This window comes from Diaporthe batatas (genome assembly GCF_019321695.1).
Source record: "Diaporthe batatas strain CRI 302-4 chromosome Unknown Contig00004, whole genome shotgun sequence".
Lineage (NCBI taxonomy): Eukaryota > Fungi > Ascomycota > Sordariomycetes > Diaporthales > Diaporthaceae > Diaporthe > Diaporthe batatas.
The window spans coordinates 2,774,507-2,796,137 of NW_025408551.1; the positions used below are offsets into that span (position 1 = coordinate 2,774,507).

The 21,631-nt window shown below is 48.7% G+C and overlaps 4 protein-coding genes across 4 annotated transcripts; 3 read left to right on the plus strand and 1 right to left on the minus strand.

Moving 5' to 3' along the window:
• Positions 1-338: 338 nt before the first annotated feature.
• Positions 339-1,736, plus strand: KVR01_004579 (uncharacterized protein). Its single transcript, XM_044784401.1, has 2 exons — positions 339-890; positions 951-1,736. The coding sequence occupies exons 1-2, from the start codon at positions 490-492 to the stop codon at positions 1,537-1,539; spliced, it is 990 nt and encodes a 329-aa protein (XP_044646743.1). The 5' UTR covers positions 339-489; the 3' UTR covers positions 1,540-1,736.
• A 1,320-nt stretch (positions 1,737-3,056) lies between these two features.
• Positions 3,057-6,499, minus strand: KVR01_004829 (uncharacterized protein; the record flags this gene model as incomplete). The annotated part of the gene is made up of 6 exons (XM_044784862.1): positions 3,057-3,472; positions 3,527-4,255; positions 4,725-4,856; positions 5,355-5,473; positions 6,093-6,357; positions 6,403-6,499. 6 exons carry the CDS (start codon positions 6,497-6,499, stop codon positions 3,057-3,059), a joined length of 1,758 nt encoding a protein of 585 aa, XP_044646993.1.
• A 781-nt stretch (positions 6,500-7,280) lies between these two features.
• KVR01_004136 (uncharacterized protein) lies at positions 7,281-9,990 on the plus strand (the record flags this gene model as incomplete). The annotated part of the gene is made up of 3 exons (XM_044789018.1): positions 7,281-7,425; positions 8,720-9,248; positions 9,285-9,990. 3 exons carry the CDS (start codon positions 7,281-7,283, stop codon positions 9,988-9,990), a joined length of 1,380 nt encoding a protein of 459 aa, XP_044646300.1.
• A 6,776-nt stretch (positions 9,991-16,766) lies between these two features.
• Positions 16,767-18,585, plus strand: KVR01_004451 (uncharacterized protein). Its single transcript, XM_044789340.1, has 2 exons — positions 16,767-18,164; positions 18,221-18,585. Exons 1-2 carry the CDS (start codon positions 16,865-16,867, stop codon positions 18,496-18,498), a joined length of 1,578 nt encoding a protein of 525 aa, XP_044646615.1. The 5' UTR covers positions 16,767-16,864; the 3' UTR covers positions 18,499-18,585.
• Positions 18,586-21,631: the final 3,046 nt, after the last annotated feature.

Sequence of the window (21,631 nt, forward strand, 5' to 3'; positions counted from 1 at the left end):
GCCTGCAGGAGATGCACGGAGTGACGTCGTATTCTGCGGTCATGTAGTAAGCACATGGGCTCGGCCTGGAGCCCCGACGCGCAATTATTCGTGGCCCGGGGGCGCCGGAAAATGGTTATCGTCTAAAATGTCCTCACCATTGGCCCCCCGGGCGGGTCCCCGCTTGTGATAAGGTGGAATCTGCACGTCGGGAAGCTCCAAGACTCGTGCATCCGCGCCGAGCCCTACCGAGATTGTCGTCGGATGGCTATCATCGGGGGACGGGGTGGCTGGCAATGGGACTTATTGGTGGTCACCGGTAGATCATACATGCAGGCCGCGAGGACAAGGGGCTTTGGCAATTATATATCGCAAAGCCCCCGACACTGTTAAGCTTCTTGTGCTCCCCAGCTTGTGGGACCTCGGGAACTTGGGCGAAAACACAGGAACCAAGTTCATCACGGAAGTATATTATCATATTTTACTCCCTTTACACTTCGAGAAGAATCAATGGCCGAGGCATACCACGCCGACCCCCAGTATGAGTTCAGCCGCGACTTCAAAGGCTACGGCGAGGCGGGCCTCCAGCTCAAGTGGCCCAACAACGCGAGGATCGCCGTGTCCTTCGTCATCAACTACGAGGAAGGCGCCGAGCGCAGCGTGCTCTCCGGGGACGGGCAGGCAGAGAGCATCCTGAAGGAGAACCCCGTGACGGCCCCGGCCATCAACGTGCGTGACTACAGCGCCGAGTCGGAGTACGAGTACGGCAGCCGGGCGGGGTGGTGGCGTCTGTTCCGGCTTTTCAGCAAGTACAGGATGAAGTTCACCCTCTACGCAGTCGCGCAGGCCGTAGAGAAGCAGCCGGAGGTGGCGCGGAGATGCGTCGAGGAGGGACACGACATTGCGTCGCAGTAAGCATGACCAGCGATGATTGAATCCGGGGTGCCCTATGTCTAACTCCGACTGTCCAGTGCTTACCGGTGGATTCCCTACCAGGACCTCTCTGCCGAGGAGGAAAAGGAGTATATCCGCAAGGCCATCACGTCCCTGAAATCCTTGTCTGGCTACGCGCCGCGGGGGTGGTACTACGGGCGCCCGAGCCCGCGCTCGCGGACGCTGGTCCCCCAGGTCTACGAGGAGATGGGCGAGGAGCTCGTGTGGGCCTCGGATACCTACGCAGACGACGTCCCCTACTGGATCGACCTGCCGGCCGAACAGGAATCGTCGAGCCCCAAGGGCTGCCTGATGGTGCCCTACTCGTACGACTGCAACGACTTCAAGTTCCTCGTCCCCACCACGGGCTTCCGAGACCCCCAGGGCTTCTACGATCACATCAAGAACGCCTTTGATGTCCTCTACGAGGAGGGGTCGGACGGTATGCCCAAGATGATGACTATTGGCCTCCACTGTCGCATCATCGGGCGGCCTGGCCGTTTCAAGGCGCTGCAGGACTTTGTGGACTACATCAGCAAGAAGGAGGGCGTGTGGGTGGCTACGAGGAGTGAGATTGCCGAGGCCTTCAAGCAGCAGTTCCCGTACAAGAAGGGCCAGCTAGCCTGAGGATTCACAAGAATTGGCGATGCGGGCGGTCAAATCGTAATGTGGATGCGAACCAGATTCTATGTAATAAAGGACCAATGCAGTTTGTTATTGCTTGTCCGCTCCATCTGGGACATCCATTCCATCACGCGATTTTCCTCCATGCGATGATATCGATGACATTCACCACTAGTACACGGACACTTTGATGAGCCGCAACGCTATGGGTAAATGTGAATGTATAAGGCCGGGCTCGGGGCGAGCCATCATCTCACATCAGGTGTTGCATTTTTGTTACACGGAAGGATAAGCAGGCTTTACCTAGTACCTGGGCCTAGGTCGCAGGTCGCATCCTCTCTGCTGCACCAAGACAGCTCTTTTGTGGAAGTCATGCGAAGAACTTGAGAGAATCCATAATGTTCAGTTTACGTGGCTACTCTTTGAGCATTTCAAGTGCTGTGGTCGAAACTAACACACCAGTGGCAGTTTCGGGAAGACGGGCGATATACTGGCGTCTGGTGTCGCATACGTCCGAAGATATACATGGCGCCTTCATACAATAGTAAACGATCGAGACTCAGCGTTTTAAAACATATAGCGTCAATAACAGTGGTAAAAAATACCCGCGATAGGTTTGCACGTCACCTCAGCCTTGCGGCGGACAGACAAACCCAAGGGGAACTGTCTAAACGGCGGCGTTGACTAGAAACACCGCCCCAAATATTTATAGTAGCACATAAGTAGCGACTCGTACCTGAAGCCTTGAGAACCCACTGCCCCGGATCAACCGGTTCGAGCCCCCTATGCTGCGAGTCATCACCACCAGACGAGGTGGATATGCCCAGCTAACAGAGTTCGGGACCAATCCTCCCCGGACTCCATCCAGCCTAAGGAGTCCGCGTACATCATCCCATTCAATTATATTATAAATGTGATCGCAAGTCTTCCTGTAAATTATCGATTTCTCTGGCATCTTAAGCAGTCACAGCCCGCTCACCAGTCCTGAGGAACTTTTGGCCTGTCGCTATCGATTCATCACCCTCCACGCCTCTTAGAAGCATTCCCAGAACTTGTACAACACCCGCCAACCATGCATTTCGCCTCGCTGATCTTGAGTTTCCTCGCCTCAGGGTACGGGATCCCCTAACGTCTAGGCATCAAGTACTAACCCGAACTCAGTGCCCTCGCCGGAACACCCGCCAACTGCTGCGTGGGCACCGCGTCGGGCCAGGTCAACTTCACCCCGGACCACACCAACTCCTGCTGCAACGGCCGGGGCTCGATCGTAGACGGGGTAGGTCGTAATTAATTACCCTCACAGTGTGATTTCGCAGGAGCTGACTCTGACGGTCTCTGATTTCTAGGAATGCGATACGACCGATGTCAACGCGTTCACTACTTGCTGCAAGGGCTTCGGGGACAAGCTGTGCACGTTCTAGATCGGTCCTCATGACATGGAGTGGGAATGGTGGTGGTGCGTCCAATCAGCACCAGCTGGGGCGGATGCGCCATCGGGTGCACGGTGTCCAGGTTTAACATTACGTATTGAATTGTAAAGACACTGTAGCGTTGCTTTCTATGTGTTGGATGATCCTCTGCTCGGCATCTCTGACCTCATCTTTGACGTACTCTTCGAGGCGGAGGCGCACACCGTAGTACTCGTCCTCTATGCGGGTTCCGATCTCGTCGGTCGTCTCGTCTCTTACCTCCAGGAGCTGCTGGTCGACGTGTTCCTCTACTCGCGCTGTCTCCTCGGCCAGCCGCTCTTCGAGGCAGTCCATGATTCGGGTCTCTAGCTGGTGCAGCTGGTCACTCATTTCCTGCTTCAGCTCGGCCTTCATCTCACCCATGATCTTGCGGCACATCGCCTCCATAAGCGCGAGATCTACAGGCTGGGCATCTGAACCGTCACTGCCACGCCGCCGCTTCTTGGAAGGACCCTGAGAAGTCGAGCCTACGACGGTGTCAGCATGATGCAAGCCAGGCGAGAAGATGAAGCACAGCTTACCTTGACTTGCTGGCGGCATCGGTGGCCCAGGCTCCAGCTCATCGTAGGATGGAGGCTCCGCAGGGGGAGCCTCAAGTCCATCCTCGATGAGCCGGCCGCCTTTGCCACCGTAGAGACAGGTCAGGTCAGCCTGCCAGGGGATTGCCTTCAACCCATGGCGAGTAGCCGCGACGCACAGCGACTGCAGTCGAGCCTTGGTCACAACCTTGGCGGGCAGGTGCACAGTGAAGTTGGTCTCACGGGCCAACGACTGCAGGTGACGTAACAGCTCGCCCGAGCTCTTGTTCTTGGGTGTAGTCTTCTCGGGGCTAGCAGGCCCGACCAGGGAAGCCGGCCTGTCCAGCGTGAAGCGTAGGCAGCATGTGTCCTGACCCAGCTTCTTCTTCACAGCCTCGTGTGGTGGGAACTCGGAGGGCTCGTCCAAGACGAGTTCTTGTATGCGCTCGGGGTGGATGAACAGGAACAGGCTGGTCTTGGAAGGCAGAGACGCAGGTACCTTCAGCAACAGAGTCGCGCGTAGCTTGATGAAGGCAGTATTGTTCGAGGCGTAGCGGCGGACGTCGCATGTCACGTCGCTCAAGGGCGAGTGGCCACCCCAAGTCACCACGGCCGGCGCGCCCGAGACGTTGATATCATACGAGGAAGTCGCGTCTAGTTTCGGGGTGGTGGCCGTGTCTGGCTTCGAGGCAGTCGACACATCATCGGCCATGGCCGACCGACCGCTCGAGCCTGTCGCAAGTTAGTAGGTCGGACAGGGCAAAAAGGGCATTACCGAATCGTGGCCCCTGCGGTAGGCAGGATTCCCTCCCTCCCAGGCTTCTGGCAGAGCAGCCTTGACTCTTCTGACACGGCCGCAGGCGACAGGGAACGGACAACGAGACGACGATGACGACAGGAGATTGACGATTGGTGAAAATGGCACGAAGTCCCCGCACGCCCAGCAAAACCACGCCACCAACAAGGAGCCGTGCCGCTGACAGGAAGCTGCAGCGCCCTCGCGATGAAGGCGAGACAGCCCCTTCCCAAGACCCCGGTCCCCCACTTCCACGGCGCAGAGGTCGTGGAGCAGAGAAGTCGGCATTTCCCGGTCTTGGGCGCGGTGGACAACTCCTCGAGGCGACGCAGGCTCCGCAGGCGATGCGCGGCTACCCGCCGGTGCGAGTACCTTTGAACTGACCCTCTTATATGTAGATGGTGCTCGGTGGGGAGCGGTCGCGACATGCGATGGTGTTGGTGGGGGGTGGTGATGGTGGATACTCGTGGTGGATGATCGAGTTGCGAAGGAGTGGTTGAGCTGTGGTCGGGCGGACTGCGAGCTGCCTGGAATGAGCTGCGCCAAGTCACGTGGTGGCCCGTGCGCTGGCGGCTGCGCAGGGGAAGTGGGCGGTTGGGCCCAACCTTGAATGGAGGTCCCCGTCCCTGCCCTAACCCTAGACTCGCATCTCGGCCTTGTCTGCAGCAACATCGCGCCAAGCTTGGCCTCCCAGCCGTACTCCGTACCTATGTACCTTTTCGTACTTGGATATCATTTTATGGGAACAATCTCCTTGAGGAATTAATTTGTTGAAGAAAGTCACTCATTGAAAGAGCCGAGCAGACTGCCTAGGTAGGTACCTAGGTACCTAGGTACGTATCAGGCTCAGTCGCCCCTGGCATATATTGGGATATGCTGCCCGAGGGTTATGTTATGTTGCCTGCCTGAGGCGCGTGACAGGGAAGTCTAAATGGGTGAAGATGTTGTCCAGTGAAATCAGTACCAATGAGTTTTAGAATCTCGAAGCAGAGGCTACAGAGAGAAATATAATTCGGCGGGCCAAAGCATAGTGACAGCGCAGTCCTTTCAGGATGTTTCCAGAGACCTCTGGAGACCATCCGAAGAGTCTAATCCTCTCCCAAATATTCGAAATAGCTTTTCCATTCCGGATCTTGAAGCAACCTAGACACCAACTCCTTCTCCATGGTCACCGTGAGGATAAAGCCCTCATCTGGATTAGAGGACGGCTTGATCGGTGCATATATCAGGATAAGCCCGGGAGACAGATGCTCACCCCACAGATGCCGATGAGTAATCGACTTGCCGAAGCCAAAATCCAAATCACCCACGTCAGCGGGTCGGTGATCTGTCACCCAGATGGACATCGGCGGCAATGCGTCGAGGTTCAAGCTGATGGACCGCTTGTCGCGGATGGGTGCAATCGCCTTCAAGAGAGCCTCCATGTGCTGCTGATCACAGCTGTTGGTGAGCTTCCGGATGTACAGCGCCAGCTCCGAGAGGGGGCACTCATGTTCAGGCGCGATCAGCTGCTTGACTGTAGGCTGCGGCACAGGAGCGGTATTTCCAAAGGCTCCGCAAAGCACGATCCGTAGCATACGCTCTGGCAGCTCCGGGTTGTTCAGACGTGGCCGCATGTTGACGGCCTCTCCGAAAAACGGCTGCGTGGATGGATTGACGTTGTAGAACACCGCCCGTACCCTAGAGAGTTGTCGCCACACAAAGGCGCACATGGCATCGTATGTCGAAATTCGAAGCGATTTGTCTGCGGGGCACGCGAGCTCCTTCAAAGACGCCGCCTTGCTCCGAGGTAGGTGAAACAGGAGGGCTTGCTGGTCTGGATGGCGTGAAGCTTGCGGCGCGACAGGCGGACCATCGACCTGATCGGCTGCCGGAATCTCCAGGGTGAAGCGGGACACATCGAGACGTGCTGGGTCCCAGGGCGGAAATGGAGTGTCTTTGTACAAAGCATAGCAGTTCTCGGCAAGCTGGCTTGTGAAATTGTACCACCCCATCACATCGGACGCGTAGTGATGGCTGTGCATACTGAAGACCATGCCTCCGGGAACGAATGTCACCTGGTATGCCGCGACGACTGTACCACTGTCTGGGTTGGCCTCGGGCTTTCCCTCTCCCCATGTCATCCATGGGTTTGCGCTCCAAAAGGCGAGATCGCCCAGGGCGTTGCACGCGAAGTGCATCCCCTCGAGTTCGGTAAGCGATGGAGAACTCGTGCATTTCACAACGTACTTGACCGTGGAATTCCTCTTCTTGACGAAGGAATAGCCGCCGTCCGGGTCTCGGTCAATGGTTCCGCACAGATACCTTGCTTGGCTGGAATGCTACTGTTAGCCTGGGCTGAATTTGTCATAGGAAGAGAAGGGGTGTATATAGGCCATTCTGAAACGTGAACACATACCTCAAAGTGCGCTCAAGACCTTTCTTTAGCACGTCGGCTACTTCAGCGGTCTTCTCATGATCAAGCCGGAAAAAGAGCACAAAGTGATTATATGCACAATTAGGCGTGAGATCGATCGTCGATAGCCTAAACCTTTCTTCTACTGGGTCGTTTTCCCAGCCTAAAGGGTGAAGGTCGTGGACTTCGTGGTTTTGCATCCCCGCATACATGATTGTTTAAATTTAACATGCACCTGGTTAGACCGTGTTGCGGTTGCTGGAGGTAAATAAGCCAGAAGAAACTGTTGGTTTTGCAACGACCCGCTCATTTCTCCACCTGGATGGAGACGAGATTGAACCAACGGCATGTAATCTATCCATTGCCAGACCAGACACAGCTGTGTTCATGACCTTAGTGCCTATCAATCTACGGCAATAGCAGCCCAAGACATTAGGTAGAAAGGAAGCATATTGACGATGTAGAGATTGAACAGAGGCTTGCGGGATCCAGAAAAAGGGGATATGCAATTTCGTTTCTAATTTGAAGCCGTCCGGCCGCACAATGAATCTTTCAATATGCATTGCATGTGCTGCTTATACCTTTACAGAACTGTTGATTGGAGATCAGCGCCGTACTTGAAATCCTCTCAAGGAATTGCAACGAAAGCTGAGGGGTGCTATGAAATCTCGGAAAGCCGACCTATATGTACAGCGAGGACAGGACCATCGAGTGTTTCCGCTCCGGGCTTGTCCAAATGCATATTGCGTGCTTTGGAATCGAGTTTCTTACATTCATTCGGTCGCATACGATGAAGAATCAACTTAAAAATGATTCATTGTTTGTACAGATAGGAAATCAGGAGCGTAAAGAATTAAAGCAAGGTACTGGGCATAGGTAGTATCTTCACTCTACATCTGGAAGAAGAAACGCAGATACATACAACGCTGACGCTCCTAATCTATCATGACTTGGGAAATTCGAGGCACATCCTTCGTCGATGGCCCAGTGTGATCTGCCTTTTGCCAACTCTGAGCACAATTACAACAGAAGTCATGTGGGACAACAGTACCTAGGTATTCGCGAATACTGTGGTAACAGCTGGGGGAGTCGGAGGCCGCTAGCCGTAAACGGAAACGGAATTCCGGCACGGCCTCGGAACCCCTAATGTTATTGGTTACATGACAGTCCGGACGGAATATTATGGTGTGAGACTCAGAGGATTCGGATACACCACCCTATGCACATCGGCGCCCATTCCGTGCCCTACTAGTACTTGTGAGTTCGGCCCGTGAAAGCCTGCTATAATATAGTACTGAACTCTCGATGAAGTCAGTACGTCCAGCTCCTTGCCCGCTGTCCGTTCGAAGGTTGCGAAACACTGGCAAGCCTGGTGCTCAGGACGTTGAAGCCATGGCACCCGATGAGAAGACGAACAGCGTGTTAGGCATTGCAGCAGGTCTACCAGAGGCAGCTGTCTCCTCCGAGGGAACAAGCGAGGATATTGAAGCTCAGGAAGGACCCAGCCTGAACAAGGATGACTTCCATCGAGGATTCCAATTTTGGGCCATTATAATCGGGTTGGGGATCACCAATCTTCCCGGTGCATTAGAGAACACCGTCGTGTCGACCGCAGCGCCAGTGATCCTGTCTGACCTGAAGCTCGGAAGTGATTACATATGGATCACAAACGCGTTTTTTGTCTGCAGCGCGGCATTCCAACCATTGTTTGGCCAGCTGTGCAATGTTTTTGGTCGTCGATGGGTGACACTATTTATCGTGGCAGGTAAGTTCACCGGCCTGTATCCTATACCCCACGGGGTCACATCTGACATGATCGAACAGTTTTCACCCTCGGGAGCGGTATCTGCGGCGGCGCAAATACTGGTGCCATGCTCATTGCTGGGCGTGCAGTGCAGGGGATGGGCTCGGGAGGAATTATTATGGTCATTGGTGCGTCTTCTGACCAGTGTCATAACTTCAATCCCCAAAGATGACGCTTAGAATCTGATTTTGATTCCTTTAGATATAATCGTATCGGATCTTGTCCCCTTGCGAAAACGTGGGAATTACATGGCCGTTGTGCTCGCCATCTACGGTGTAGGCACATCCTTGGGCCCATTTATCGGCGGCGCTATCGTATCTTTGACTACTTGGAGATGGGTTTTCTGGATAAATCTCCCGATCGGCGGAGCGTCGCTTGTTATTCTCTACCTTTTCCTTCACGTTGAGTACAACAAGGAAATGGGATGGGTAGAGAAACTGAAACGCATCGACTACGTTGGCAGTGCCATTCTCATGGCAGCTACAGTTGCTATACTCTATGCGCTGAGCTATGCTGGGTCTATTTATGCCTGGTCATCTTGGCACACTCTCGTACCCTTGCTCCTTGGGCTCCTCGGCTTGGTCATATTTGGCTTCTATGAGAACACCACATTCCCAGTCGAGCCCTTGATGCCACCACGACTCTTTGGTAACCGAACATCTGTCGTCGTTGCGATCATAACTTTCATCAACTCTGCCCTTCTATTCTGGCTCATTTTCTTCCTCCCGGTGTATTTCCAGGTTGTCAAGCTATACTCGCCCCGCAGAACAGGAGTCGCCCTACTGCCACAGTCTCTGGTCGGTATACCCGGCGCTGCAATCTCTGCTGTCGCGTTGAGCCGCTGGGGCAAATATCGCCCATTGCACTTTGCAGGCTTCGCCGGGTGGATATTGGGACTCGGCATGTTCTCTATCCAGGACGAAAATACGAGCGTCGCCGAATGGGCCGTCTTTCAGTGTTTGTTGGCCCTCGGTGCCGGTATGGTCCTCAACACTCTGCTGCCGTCTTTCCAGGCCCCGGTTTCTGAGGCAGACCAGGCTGCAGCCACAGCAACTTGGTGTTTTATCCGGACTTTGGGATATATCTGGGGCGTTGCGATCCCTGCGGTAATCTTCAACAACCGCGTCGACACATTATCATATCGGATCTCAGATCAGGGCGTTCATAACCAGCTTACAGGAGGTGGTGCATACCAGTCGGCGTCCGCTGCATTTGTGCGACAATTCCCAGTTGAATATCAAGATGAGATCCGCGGGGTCTACAGAGACGCCTTAGAACGGGTTTGGCAGATAGCCGTGGCATTTGCGGGACTGGCATTATTAATTGTGTTTTTAGAGAAGGAAATTGTTTTGAGAACGGAATTGGAAACTGAGTATGGCCTGAAAGGTGATCCGAAGAAAGTGGCGTTGAATGGAGATGGCGTGAAAAGTCGGGCGGAAGATACAATAGAGCAATCACCAGTTACCAAATAGTGTCAGCGGAGTAAGACTGGGAGGATCCGGCACATCATGAGCAGGACGAAACTTCTGATTACATTCTCTAGGGGCTTTACAGATGGCTCATGGATGCCTCTGGAGAACTTGCAGAGAAAATCGTTTGAAGAAGCAAATCAACTTTAATTAGGCATTAGCCTCATTTGCAAGCCATATCTCACATTCAAAGGCCTTTCATTTCATTCCGTCTTGCAAACCAGTTGTAGAATCTGCTCCCGAAAGCCCCGTCAATCAAGAGATCGGATATTCGCACCTGCCAAAACGGCCTGGGAGGGTACACCCATACCAGGGAACTCACAAAGTGCTTAGTTTTGCACCAAGCTACAAGTAATTATCCCATATGTTTATCCTATAGGATGTTATCCTATAGGAGGTTGTCCTACAGGAGGTTGTGTCCCGTAGGAGGTTGTCCCATAGGAGGTCATCCCATAGGAGTTGTCCTATGAGAGGTTGTCCCTTGGGGGTTGGGTATACCCTCCGTTTTGGTGGGTGCGAAGATCCGATCTCTTAATCAAGGATCACAGGCGAGAGGCAAACTGGGGTGGCTAATCATTAGTGCGAGCCGCCAACAATCCCTCGGAAGTCCGAATCGGGTATGCAAGTCCCGTCAACTGTTGTGAAGGCCTTGTTTATCCATGCGCCACTTCCTCCGCCGCTATCAGTCATGCGGGATGCTGCAACCTATAAAAGCATGGGGACATGTGACTACAGCAACGAGAAAACAACACGTCATTCCCAGAGCCACAATTTTGGCAAACATTGAAAATGCACAAGGATATAGGGGTCCAGCTGGACATGCCAAAAGTGCAAAAAGCAGTTGTCCAAGATGGATCTGGTCAGTCGAAACATTTGAAGTCATGCAGAATGTGCCTGTGCCGACGCTCTCACCAGGCACCGCTCTCATCAAAACACAGGCTATAGCGTTGCAACCAGCAGACTACAAGATGTCCTCCAGGTTTCCTTGCGAAAACGCAATAGCTGGCTGCGACTTTGCAGGATCAATAGTTCGCATCCATCCTGACACGGTGCCGAATACGCACCTCCGGGTGGGTGACCTGGTCTGCGGAGTTGTCCATGGGTCCAACCCAAGCCACGAGGAGCACGAGCGCGGAATGGCGCCTTCAGCGAGTTCGTGCGCGCGGACGTCAGATTTCTACTTCGAATATCGGACAGTGTCAATATATCTCCAGCTCAAGCCTCTTCTTTGGGTACTGCCCTCGCAACGAGCGCCCTGACCCTGTGGGCAGACCCCGAAGCCTTCAATCTGGACTCATCCCCCGACTTTCCGGCACGCAAGCCATATCCCGTCCCTGTATATGGTGGCAGTTCGTCCGTCGGAACGATAGCGATCCAGCTGATCCGCATGTCCGGGCTCGAACCAGTGGCCACATGCTCACCGCGGAACTTCGACCTTGTACATGCATGTGGGGCTGGCTCCACCTTCGACTACGCTCGAACTTCTGCAGTTGAAAAGGGACAAACTGTTATTGGCACTGTATTTCTTCAAACGCTGGGTCTTGAGCATTTACCACTGTATGAAGGCGCCACGTACATTTTACATGTATGGGGATTAAAAACGAAACCACCTGAAAAGGGACAACTCATTAGAGAGGAAACTGGTGGACGTCTTCGTCACGCTCTTGACTGCGCAGTGGATGACGACTCGGTTTCCTGTTGCTATGCAGCTCTGGGTCGCGTGGGTGGGAGGTATGCTTCATTAGAGGTACCATCAGAGGAGATGCGATCAAGTGTGGTCGGTGGACTGTTAAACATAGGTTCGTTATGGGGCTGGAGGCGCTTGGGAAGGAGGTCAGCCTTGAAGGAGAATACAGACACCAAGCCAGCAGTGACAAACCCGAAGCAGTTGCTCGTTACTTTCGCATGTTCCAGGGACTGTTGGATAACGGGGAGTTGAAGCCTCACCTGATAGAGATCTTAGGCAGAGGCCTTAGTAAGGTTCTACCAGGTCTAGAGCTTTTGAGACAGGGCAAAGTCTCAGGGAAGAAGCTGGTAGTCTTGCTATAGTTCACGCTGGGAGCATGTGATCCAAATGTAGGCCATTGGATTACTAGAAAATTGAAAAGCTATCTAATCAGCGAACTATCAGTAAGACTTCCCTCACCGCGGGCGATCCGAATGGGCTCCTAGTCGAGACCCTGATACGAAGGCGGTCCGCAGCAAGTTTTTCACTGCCAGATATAGCCGTTGTGGAAAGTCGATTCCCTTTCGCCTCAACAACTTCCTTATACGCCACAAAAATAGGTTTACACTACTCCTTATTCCTGGGTATGTAACGGACCCAGAGCTGCGGTTTGTTCCACATGGAATAGAACTGGAAGTCCTTTTCGAAGCTGATATCCTGACCCGGAGCAGCCTGCAACTCGAAGGTCCACAGGATCTTGGCGAGGTAGACTTTAGTCTCCGCCCAAGCGATCGCGGAGCCCGGGCACGCCCTCGGCCCCTGATTGAAAGGCATGAAGGCCCGGGGGTCATCCCGCTCGAACTTGGACTCGTATGCAGCATGGTCAGTCGGCAGCCATCTCTGCGGACGGAACTTCAGTGGCTCGGCAAAATAGCGCGAATCCCGCGCCGCGGCGAAGTATGTCAGAGGTAAAAGGTCACGGGTAGAGTGGTAGGGTTAGAGAAGGGGAGGGTATAGTAAATCCATTAATGCCTAAGGAGGAAGTCTCTCTCTTAAAGTGCCCTTATTATAGGAGTATTATTATATATTTGCTATTTTAATAAGTTAGCGGCCTTAATATATAAGACTTTAATAAACTCTTTTTTTTTTATAAATTGTATCTTTATAGTCTTTTATAGTTATAATAATAGTAAAGCTTTTTTATAGTAATAGTAAGGTAATAGAGTAATAATAGTGTAAAGTAATAGTAAAGTTTTTTTATAGTAATAATAAGGTAATAAAGTAATAATAAAACTTTTTTATAATAATAGTAAAATAATAAAGTAATAATAATATAAAGTGATAGTAAAGCTTTTTTATAATAATAATAAGGTGATAATAAAGTTTATTATAAAAGTTATTAAACTTTAATCTTTCTTTTAAGTAAAGTATAAAAAAGAAAAAAAAGATCTCTTAATAAAAATTAAACTTTTAACTTTTAACTTTCTACTTTAAACTTAAACTTAAACACTCTACTTATTAAACTATATTATTTTTTAAAAATTCTTTATTTTTATTTTTATATTTAAAAGTTAAATTTAAATATAATATAATAGAGTATAACTCTATGTATAAAAATTATATATTTATTACTCTTTTATAACTTTAAGTACTTTTCTTAATACTATTATTATTTAGTATAAAGTAGTAAATTTCTTTATTTAAAGATTTAAATAGTTAATTTAAAGGGTTTAATAAGATTTATATTTACTATTATAGTATAAATATAGTTTATTATCCTTATAGCTTTATTTTACTTATAATTATTTTATATAACTTCTTTCTTTAAAAGGTTTATAAATAGGTAGCTTTTTATTTATAGATTTATTTTTATATAGTAGTGTAGTGTTTATAGTATTAATTTAGACTTTATAACTTTTTAATAGTAATTTTATAGCTTTTTAATAGTAAATTTATAGCTTTTTAATAGTGATGACCTTATAGCTCTTTAGTGGTAATAACTTTATAGCTTTCTAATAGTATAGTTTATTTAGTAATATTATAGCTTCTTTATAATAATTATACTTCTTTTAATTTATTTTTAATTAGTGTTTAAAATAATGGTTTTATTAGTTTACTTTTTTAAAGGGTAGAGGTATTAAACTGTTAGGGGTAAAAGGTTATAGGTAGAGTGGTAGGGTTAGAGAAGGGGAGGGTATAGTAAATTTATTAATACTTAAGGAGGAAGTCTCTTTCTTAAAGCGCCCTTGCTATGGGGGCGCTATTATATACCCGCTATTCTGATGAGTTAGCGGCCTTGGTATGTAAGACCCTGATAAAGTAGCTGATTTGATAAATCACCTATTGGGAAAGCATTCCTTGTTAGCGAGATGGAGCCCCGCTGAGTTGGAGTAGACGCTTGGCCTTAAGTGGATGGGTAGTATAACTCACTCCTCTTGGGATATATATCCCATCCACGATGGCCCCTGGGCTCATTCGGGGAAGTCCATCTGCGGTGTTATGGTGCAGGCGAAATGTTTCCTGCAGACATGCGTGAAGGTACCGAAGATTTGCCACAGAGTCAGGAGTTATATCGCTGTAAGCCGAGAAGGCAGCTCTTACTTCCGCGGTAACAGCTGAGTAAGATTGCGGGTTCTGGAGAAGGAAAAAGATAACGGAGTACATCTGGTTTGACACCGGCTCCCAGCTTGCCACAAGGAGCTGCCCAGCTATCTGTTCGAGGTGTGTGATCTGTTTCTTGTCCCTCGGTGGTGGCTCATTAGCAGGAACAACCTGATCAAAATAGTCGAGATGGTCTGTCTGGCCACGTCGGTCAATTCGTCTCTGTACTTCTTGGCCGTTGATTCGCATGACACGAGGCAATGAGAGCCAGACAGATGGCGGGATGAACAGATACATCAAGGGGCTGAGCAGTGGGAACCTCTTGGAAATTTGGGTGACGGTTCCGAACAAGTTGACTTTGATAGCTGCGTCGAGAAAAATATCATTCTTCACTGTGATATGTCAATTCGAGCAATATAACTGATCTTATCCCCTGAGGTATACCTACTATCTCTGGTTTGATTCATTTGACGGTTGTATGTCATGTCGGCTGCAATGTCCCTACATCCAGGTTATCAGCCAGCTTTCCAATATTATTGGTACTATGCATCTGATCGAGGGTTGATACAGAGCGAAGAATCCTTCAAGAGGAATGACTGTCATTAAAGGGCAATGGGAGGGCCGCAAGAGGCTGTGCATACATCGACAACCAGTCTGCCCAGCGCCGCATCTCGGCACCGCGTTCGAAGCTTCCCACAATTTTCATCTTGTTGATGAAAAGGTCGATGTATTTCTGAAGAGTGGGTTCCTTGGCCTTGAAATTTCTCATGCTAAAAGCCGGCGCCATTCTCTTGGCCACTTCGCGGTGTTTCACTGGATCGGTTTCAAATGAGATGCCGCCATCGCCTTCGCCGAGGTCCTCAAAATCTGTCTTTACAAAATGTTCCATCATCCTGTCATGTGGCAGATATATATCTTGACCACGTGGAGAGCATGTTAGGATACTTTGGTAGACAAATAATCTTGTCCGAGTTATTGCGTATGTGACAACCGCTCACCTCTGGCAGCTTGGGGTGTGATGAAGACTAATTCATTTGGCGCAATTCGAACAACATCCCCTAACACGACATCAGCCTTTTTGGAATTTGCGGTGAGCAGTCTATGAAATAAGTACCATAGCGTTTCAAAGTCTGCTCGATCTTCCAGGGCCATCTTCCTTTCAGCCTGATCATAAGGCAAATTAGTTGCAATGTTTTCCTTGGGGCATGCGGTCCTAGCGCGGAGAGCCCAGTCCAAGTCTATTTAAATTTCGCGATGGTTGCTCCATCGTGTAGATTTAATTTGAAACATACCAGTTATAAGCATACCACACATTTGATATTGCTGCTAGTCGAGGCCCTGGGTACTTGGCCAGTGGATGAAATCGCACATTGTAGACTGTGCGGACCGCAGCGTACAAAATGACCTGCGATCAGTGTACTAGTGAGCTTTCTTACGGTTCCATCTGCAGCCGGACTCGGAAATAAGGGACGCACGCTTGCAAGCACAGTAGCAATCAGTTGTTGAATATTCTCTTCGGTGGCCGCCGATTTCAATGTAGGTATGACTGAATCCATGGCAGCAGATTGTTCGGCGTTCAGGTTAGGGCCACTTCGGCTGGGCGACAATCGAGAGCTCTCTGCCAGAAACGCTATGCAAAAAAATTTCGATCAATAGACCTGGATGGCCGAGACCACAGATCCAGCCAAGCAAGTCAAGTGAAGGAATCTGGGATCTTAGGTACAAAGGAAGTTGTGAGGCCCCGCGAGGCCAGCTTGCGGCGCCGAGGTTTGACATCCGGGTTCCGACTTGCCAAATCGGGCCCGGAGTTCCGTGCCCGTCCCCGGAATGCAGAGCGCGGTCCTGCCCGGCTCCAACAAGCCCGGTTCTATTCTTGGCAACCGGTAGCACAGCAAGCGTGATAAGTCTCTCATGTTCTCACAATTCTTAAGTTCTTATGGGATTATGATGTGTCTATTCTGCGGTCCAAGTTGGTCCCTTCTTCTCGTCTCCTCCCTCTCTCTTGTGGTCGACTGTGATCTTGCTTTTCAAGACCAAGACCATTGAGACTGGGCCTTGCCCGGGCAGAGTCTTGGAAACAGAGCGGACTTACCTGAAGGCAAGTACAATGGGATGATTCCAAATCATCCTTTACAATGTCTCTGAAGGACCTATCACGGTCTTGTTGATCATAACCATGCCTCTGTGCATTGCAGCAACGGCCCTCCGATTTGTTGCTACTCGCCGTGCCGGCCGGAGCAATACGCCGCCGTCAGTCGATCGAATGTACTGTAAATTTCCACCTTCTGCATCACTGGTGGCTGTTGACGGCTTTCCCGAGATGCATCGAAGGAACGCTGTGCGTTCCGGGCCTACTAGATATCTGGGTAGATGCAACCCCTAGTTGCAGCTAGGGATCGGGTTGGTTACTTACTTACCTAAGTAGGTACTTAAGTACTCTTGTCTCATCCAACTGGTTGCCTGGTCTGCGCATGTTGGTTCAGCAGTAATAAGCCCTATCAGGCGGGGGCACGTGAGCCCCACCTGGTTGCCGCCTAAAATGCTGGAGACACCTGGTTGAAACGAGATGTCTTGGACAGGGAGGGCTCTTGGCCATTTCATACCTTGGACATGCTGAAGGGTTGGTCCAAGATGTCGACTGAACGAACAGCAGCCCCAGTACCCGGCATCTCATCACGCAGATTTGCTTGTGACAGATGCCGGGTGCAGAAGGCAAGATGTCTTCGAGAGCATGCAGACCAGACAAGGTGTGATCGATGCATCCGCGCGGATGCCGACTGTGTTACCAGCCCGATGAGCCGGCGACGCAGCTGGCAAATCATCGCCTACGACAGCCCAAACGTGCCTATGCTTGGCGACGGCACCAAGAAACGCCAACGTCGAGGACAGCAGGAGGAAGACTTGACGACTCCCAGCGAGTCCAGCGGTACTTTCGGTACGCAATTTGCGAACAGCAGTCACAGCGGAAGCCCATTCTACAGCGACCAGTCCGCTGCTTTGACGAATCCTAGCAACATTCTACCTCGAACCCTGCCAGAATCTTCGGCACAACATGCGGCAGGGAATGTTCTGGGATTCGAGGGCATTTTCTCTCAACCTGCAGAGACTTCACTCGAGTATATCCAAGGCAGCCTTGGTCTTTCTGATGACTTCTTTATGCCAGAAGCGCTGTCCGCAGCCCAGCCCGGTCCACACATTCCGTCTGGTCTATCTCGCGACTATCTGAATCCCATAAGAGCCGCAGGCCCGCATATCGCTGACCCCAGTTCAACATCCAACGAACCGACCCCAGAATCTGGATTGGACGAAACTCCTGATAGCAGGACCAGCGGCGAAACTCCCCAGCAAGATGCAGGTAGTCCTCTTCAGCAACTTTCCAGGCTCGATTATGAGCTTGTCACTCTCTTAACTGTCCTCGACAAGGGTCGCACTCATGTCACAATGGACACCCTCATCTCCCCCATCGACGAATCCAAATCCTCGAAGCCTGCAGTGGATGAAATACTGAACAGAACGCGAGAGTTCGTTGACGTGCTGGAGGCTTTTTCTGGGCCAGCCTCATCTGCCGCGCCTCGAATGTCCCAAAACTCCTTCAAGCATCGCTCCTATCCGGCAGACACGAGCCGTGGAAGTGTTGAAATGGATCACGATACGCCTTCAGACTCCTCCTCACAATCCTTGACTTCTGGATCATCATCCCCATCTTCGTTTCTTGGAAACTCCGATTCACAACCTACAGCAGTTTTGGACTCGACCTCTCTGCTTGCCATTCTGACTGTCTACATACGTGTGCTACGACTACATTTGGTGATATTTGCCAATGTTTATGACCTGCTCAAGGAGACCTCCGAAAGTGACGACCGAGTACTATGTCCAGTCCCTGGTCTGAACTTCAGCTCTTTTCCAATACGTGAGTTGCACTGGAGCACCGCATTCGTCTTGCAAGCGCTGACCCTATGCTGCCAGAATCTGGCAACCTCCAAACAATCATTCTCATCCAGATTGTCACCAGCCTTTTTGAGCGCTTAGAGCCACTTCTGGGCCTACCGCGTGAGTTTCGCATTGGAGATAGGGATTCAGAGGCTCCTGGTCTATTTGGTCAACAAGGTTTCATGAAGACAGCCGTTTCTATCATCGGAAACGAGGAAGCGGGGGCCTCGGATCGTGGTAAAGGTGGCGTAAAGGCGCTTCGGTGGCATATCAAAAAGGCAAAGCAGCTCCTGAAAGAAAGCATCGCCCCTTAGATAAGAATAGTGCAATGCAGAATGCATGGAAGCGGCCCGATGATCCTAGAATACATCTGCTCGGCCGGTTTCGAATTGCCTCCTCAAGTGGCACCACGTCGAGCGACAACAAACTTGGACTCGACTCTAAATGTCCCTGAATTCTGACAATTCTAAGCCTTGAGATCAGTTATGTTAAAAATACGCAGCCAGAATCATGGGAGAGTCACGGCGTCTGAGAATAATCACAATAATTAAAGCCCAACCTCGACATCACCAAGGCCCTTGCTTCTCAATCATTGCTAAGGAGTCTATGTAGAGGGATTCAAATAAGGCACATAGTCCATAGCTCATAATTGAAGGCTATTCGGAGTGTATCCTTGGATTGGCTATCAAATAAGAGCTCATATTCACTTATGGAATTATAATATTAACATATTTAAAAGGCTTTTGTTACAGGACTTGTAGGTGATGACGAAAGCACTTATGTATACCCTCCGGTTTTGTAGGAGTGAATCTATGATCTCTAGTTTCTACGCTATTTAATACGAGGAAGGCGGCGTATGTGCGGTGTTATAAGCCGTGCTTTTTCTACACTGGCACTATGAACCCAAACCTGACGCGTCCGTCTGCTAGGACGGCGACAGAGTCTAGTGGGGTCAGCTGCGTCAAAACAGAGACTAGATGTGCCTAGTGTCACAGAAAATCCAAATTTTTACGTCCCATTAATCTTTTTCTGAACTATATTTTACAGACGCTGGACCAGTCATTCACGAAGCTGACAAACCTGACCATTCATCTTAACATCTGTTTCGAATTGTTCCAGCCTCGAGGACTCGGAGATTTCACAAAGCCGCCCACCACCGGACCATCAAATTGCCCTTTATACCACACAGCCTAGAGGGCCTTGGAAAACACCAAACTCCATACCATTTGACGTCCAGCACGCTTTCAAGTCATCAGAAATGGCTAGGTTCTCTGATCTTCCACAGGAACTTCGTGACATCATCTGGAAATTCGCGATCCGACCTGAAGGACCAACAGCCCATTGCTTTTCAGTCTACTCTTTCTTCGGGGATGGCCATTTAGTGGAGCCTCAGTGGTCTATAGGCGCCTCAATTGAGAGCTTTGGTGATGATCCTGACCCTCAGGATGGCAATCCACTTCAACTTTCTGCACCCCGTTGTGTTCGAGATGGCGGCTTCTCATGGGTCCTCGGCAACTATTCGGCGTATATGGAAGATTCGGCTCTTTGGACACTTTGCTGGGACTCTAGAAGCCATATGATTCAGAGATTTCGCCCACACGAAACCAATCGTCGAAGGAGCCAGGAGGATTGGCCTATTCTGAGGGGCTCGGATGAAGCCGCAACGGTGACGGCGGTCCTACAAAGAGATGACGGGGAACGGCAGTATTTCACGATACAACCGGTGAAGGACCTCATCATACTCCAGACACTTCCAGACTCCTGCATCTCATTGGATCATAACATTAATGATGCACCTTATGGTACCATTAATGAACTATGGGAGAACATAGAACGGGGCAACATGTTCGCTTGGCGGTCGAAGTATGCCCTTGACTGCTGCCCGACAAATATCGCTATCGAGTTTGACCCGAAGTGGCTGGAACAAATTGAGCAATATATCAGCCAGTTTGATGGCGCTTTTTTTATGTGGGTCGACACACTTTGGTTCATTGATCATAGACTCCAACTGGCCCCAGAAGCTGAGAGGCTACGGATGAATGAAAAAATCAAGGTCTTCAACGCTATGGGCGGAAGGTTTGTTGAGGTGAATGGGGCCTATTTGGTCCGTAACAGATCTGACGAGTCTGCGGGTGGGGAAGAGGTATTCGATTTCGTGGATCGGCTGGAAAACATTCAATACTTCTTGATGAACAGGGAAGATTCGCCGCCGTCCTGGGACGACGATAGGAGATCTTCGGGGTGCGATTTCAAAGTCTTGGCCTGGGACCCGCTATAGGTCTACGAATAGATCGCAGATGAGATGCCACGGTAGCTACAATATTTCAATAAAATCCCTTGTTAGAGTGCGTGAATCGAGATTTTCGGCGGGAAATGGGTGTCCGGGCAGGGCCGGATACATAAGTAGAAGATCTGAGTAATGCCGTGCTTACCAATAGGTGTCCGAGGGCTTAGCACCTAGTGAGCCAGCCTCCACCTACCCAGCTCTAACCTCCACCTACCCAGTGATTTCTATAGACCTACCTAATACTAACTTTTTATATATAGAACCTATATAAAATTATATACCTAACTAGAATTCCTTAAACTTTTAATACTTATAGTATAAAAACCCTTTTAATCTTTTAATATACTTTTTAATATACCTTTTAAACCTTTTAACTTATATATTTTCTTAGATATTAATTAAGTGTTTAAATATTAACTAAGTATTTAAATATTAATTAATTATTAGAAGGTTAAAAAGTAAGAAAGTAAAGATAAGGATTATATTTTTAACTTTTAACTCTTTTTAATTATTTAACCTTTTAAATTTAATTTATATAAAATTATATATTTAATTAATATTCTTTAAACTTTTAATATTTATAATATAAAACTGTTTTTAATTTTTAATATAGTTTTTAATAATTATTAGAAGTATTTTTAATATACCTTTAAACTTTTAATTTATATATCTTTTAAATATTAATTAAATATTTAAATATTAATTAATTATTAAAAATTGAAAAGTAATAAAATAAAAATAAAGATAGTTAATATTTATATATTTAATAAATTAATCTATATATCTAATAGCTTTCTTTTATATAATTAATACTTACTTTTCTTAATAACTCCTTATATTTATAAATATTTTTAACTTTATATTAAGTAACTTTATAATATAAACCTTTTCTTTAATTTTTAATACTTTAAGTATAAACTTCTTTTAATATTCTTTTAAAACCTTTTATCTTTACCTTTTAATACTTTTATCTTTACTTTTAACTTTTATTTAACTTATATACTTTTAAATATATTTAAATATTAATTAAATATTTAAATATTAATTAATATTTAAATATTAATTAAATATTATAAGGTTAGAAAGTAAAAAGGTAAAAATAAAGATTATACGTTTTCTAACCTTTTAATATTCCTTTTAGCCTTTTAACTCTTTAAATT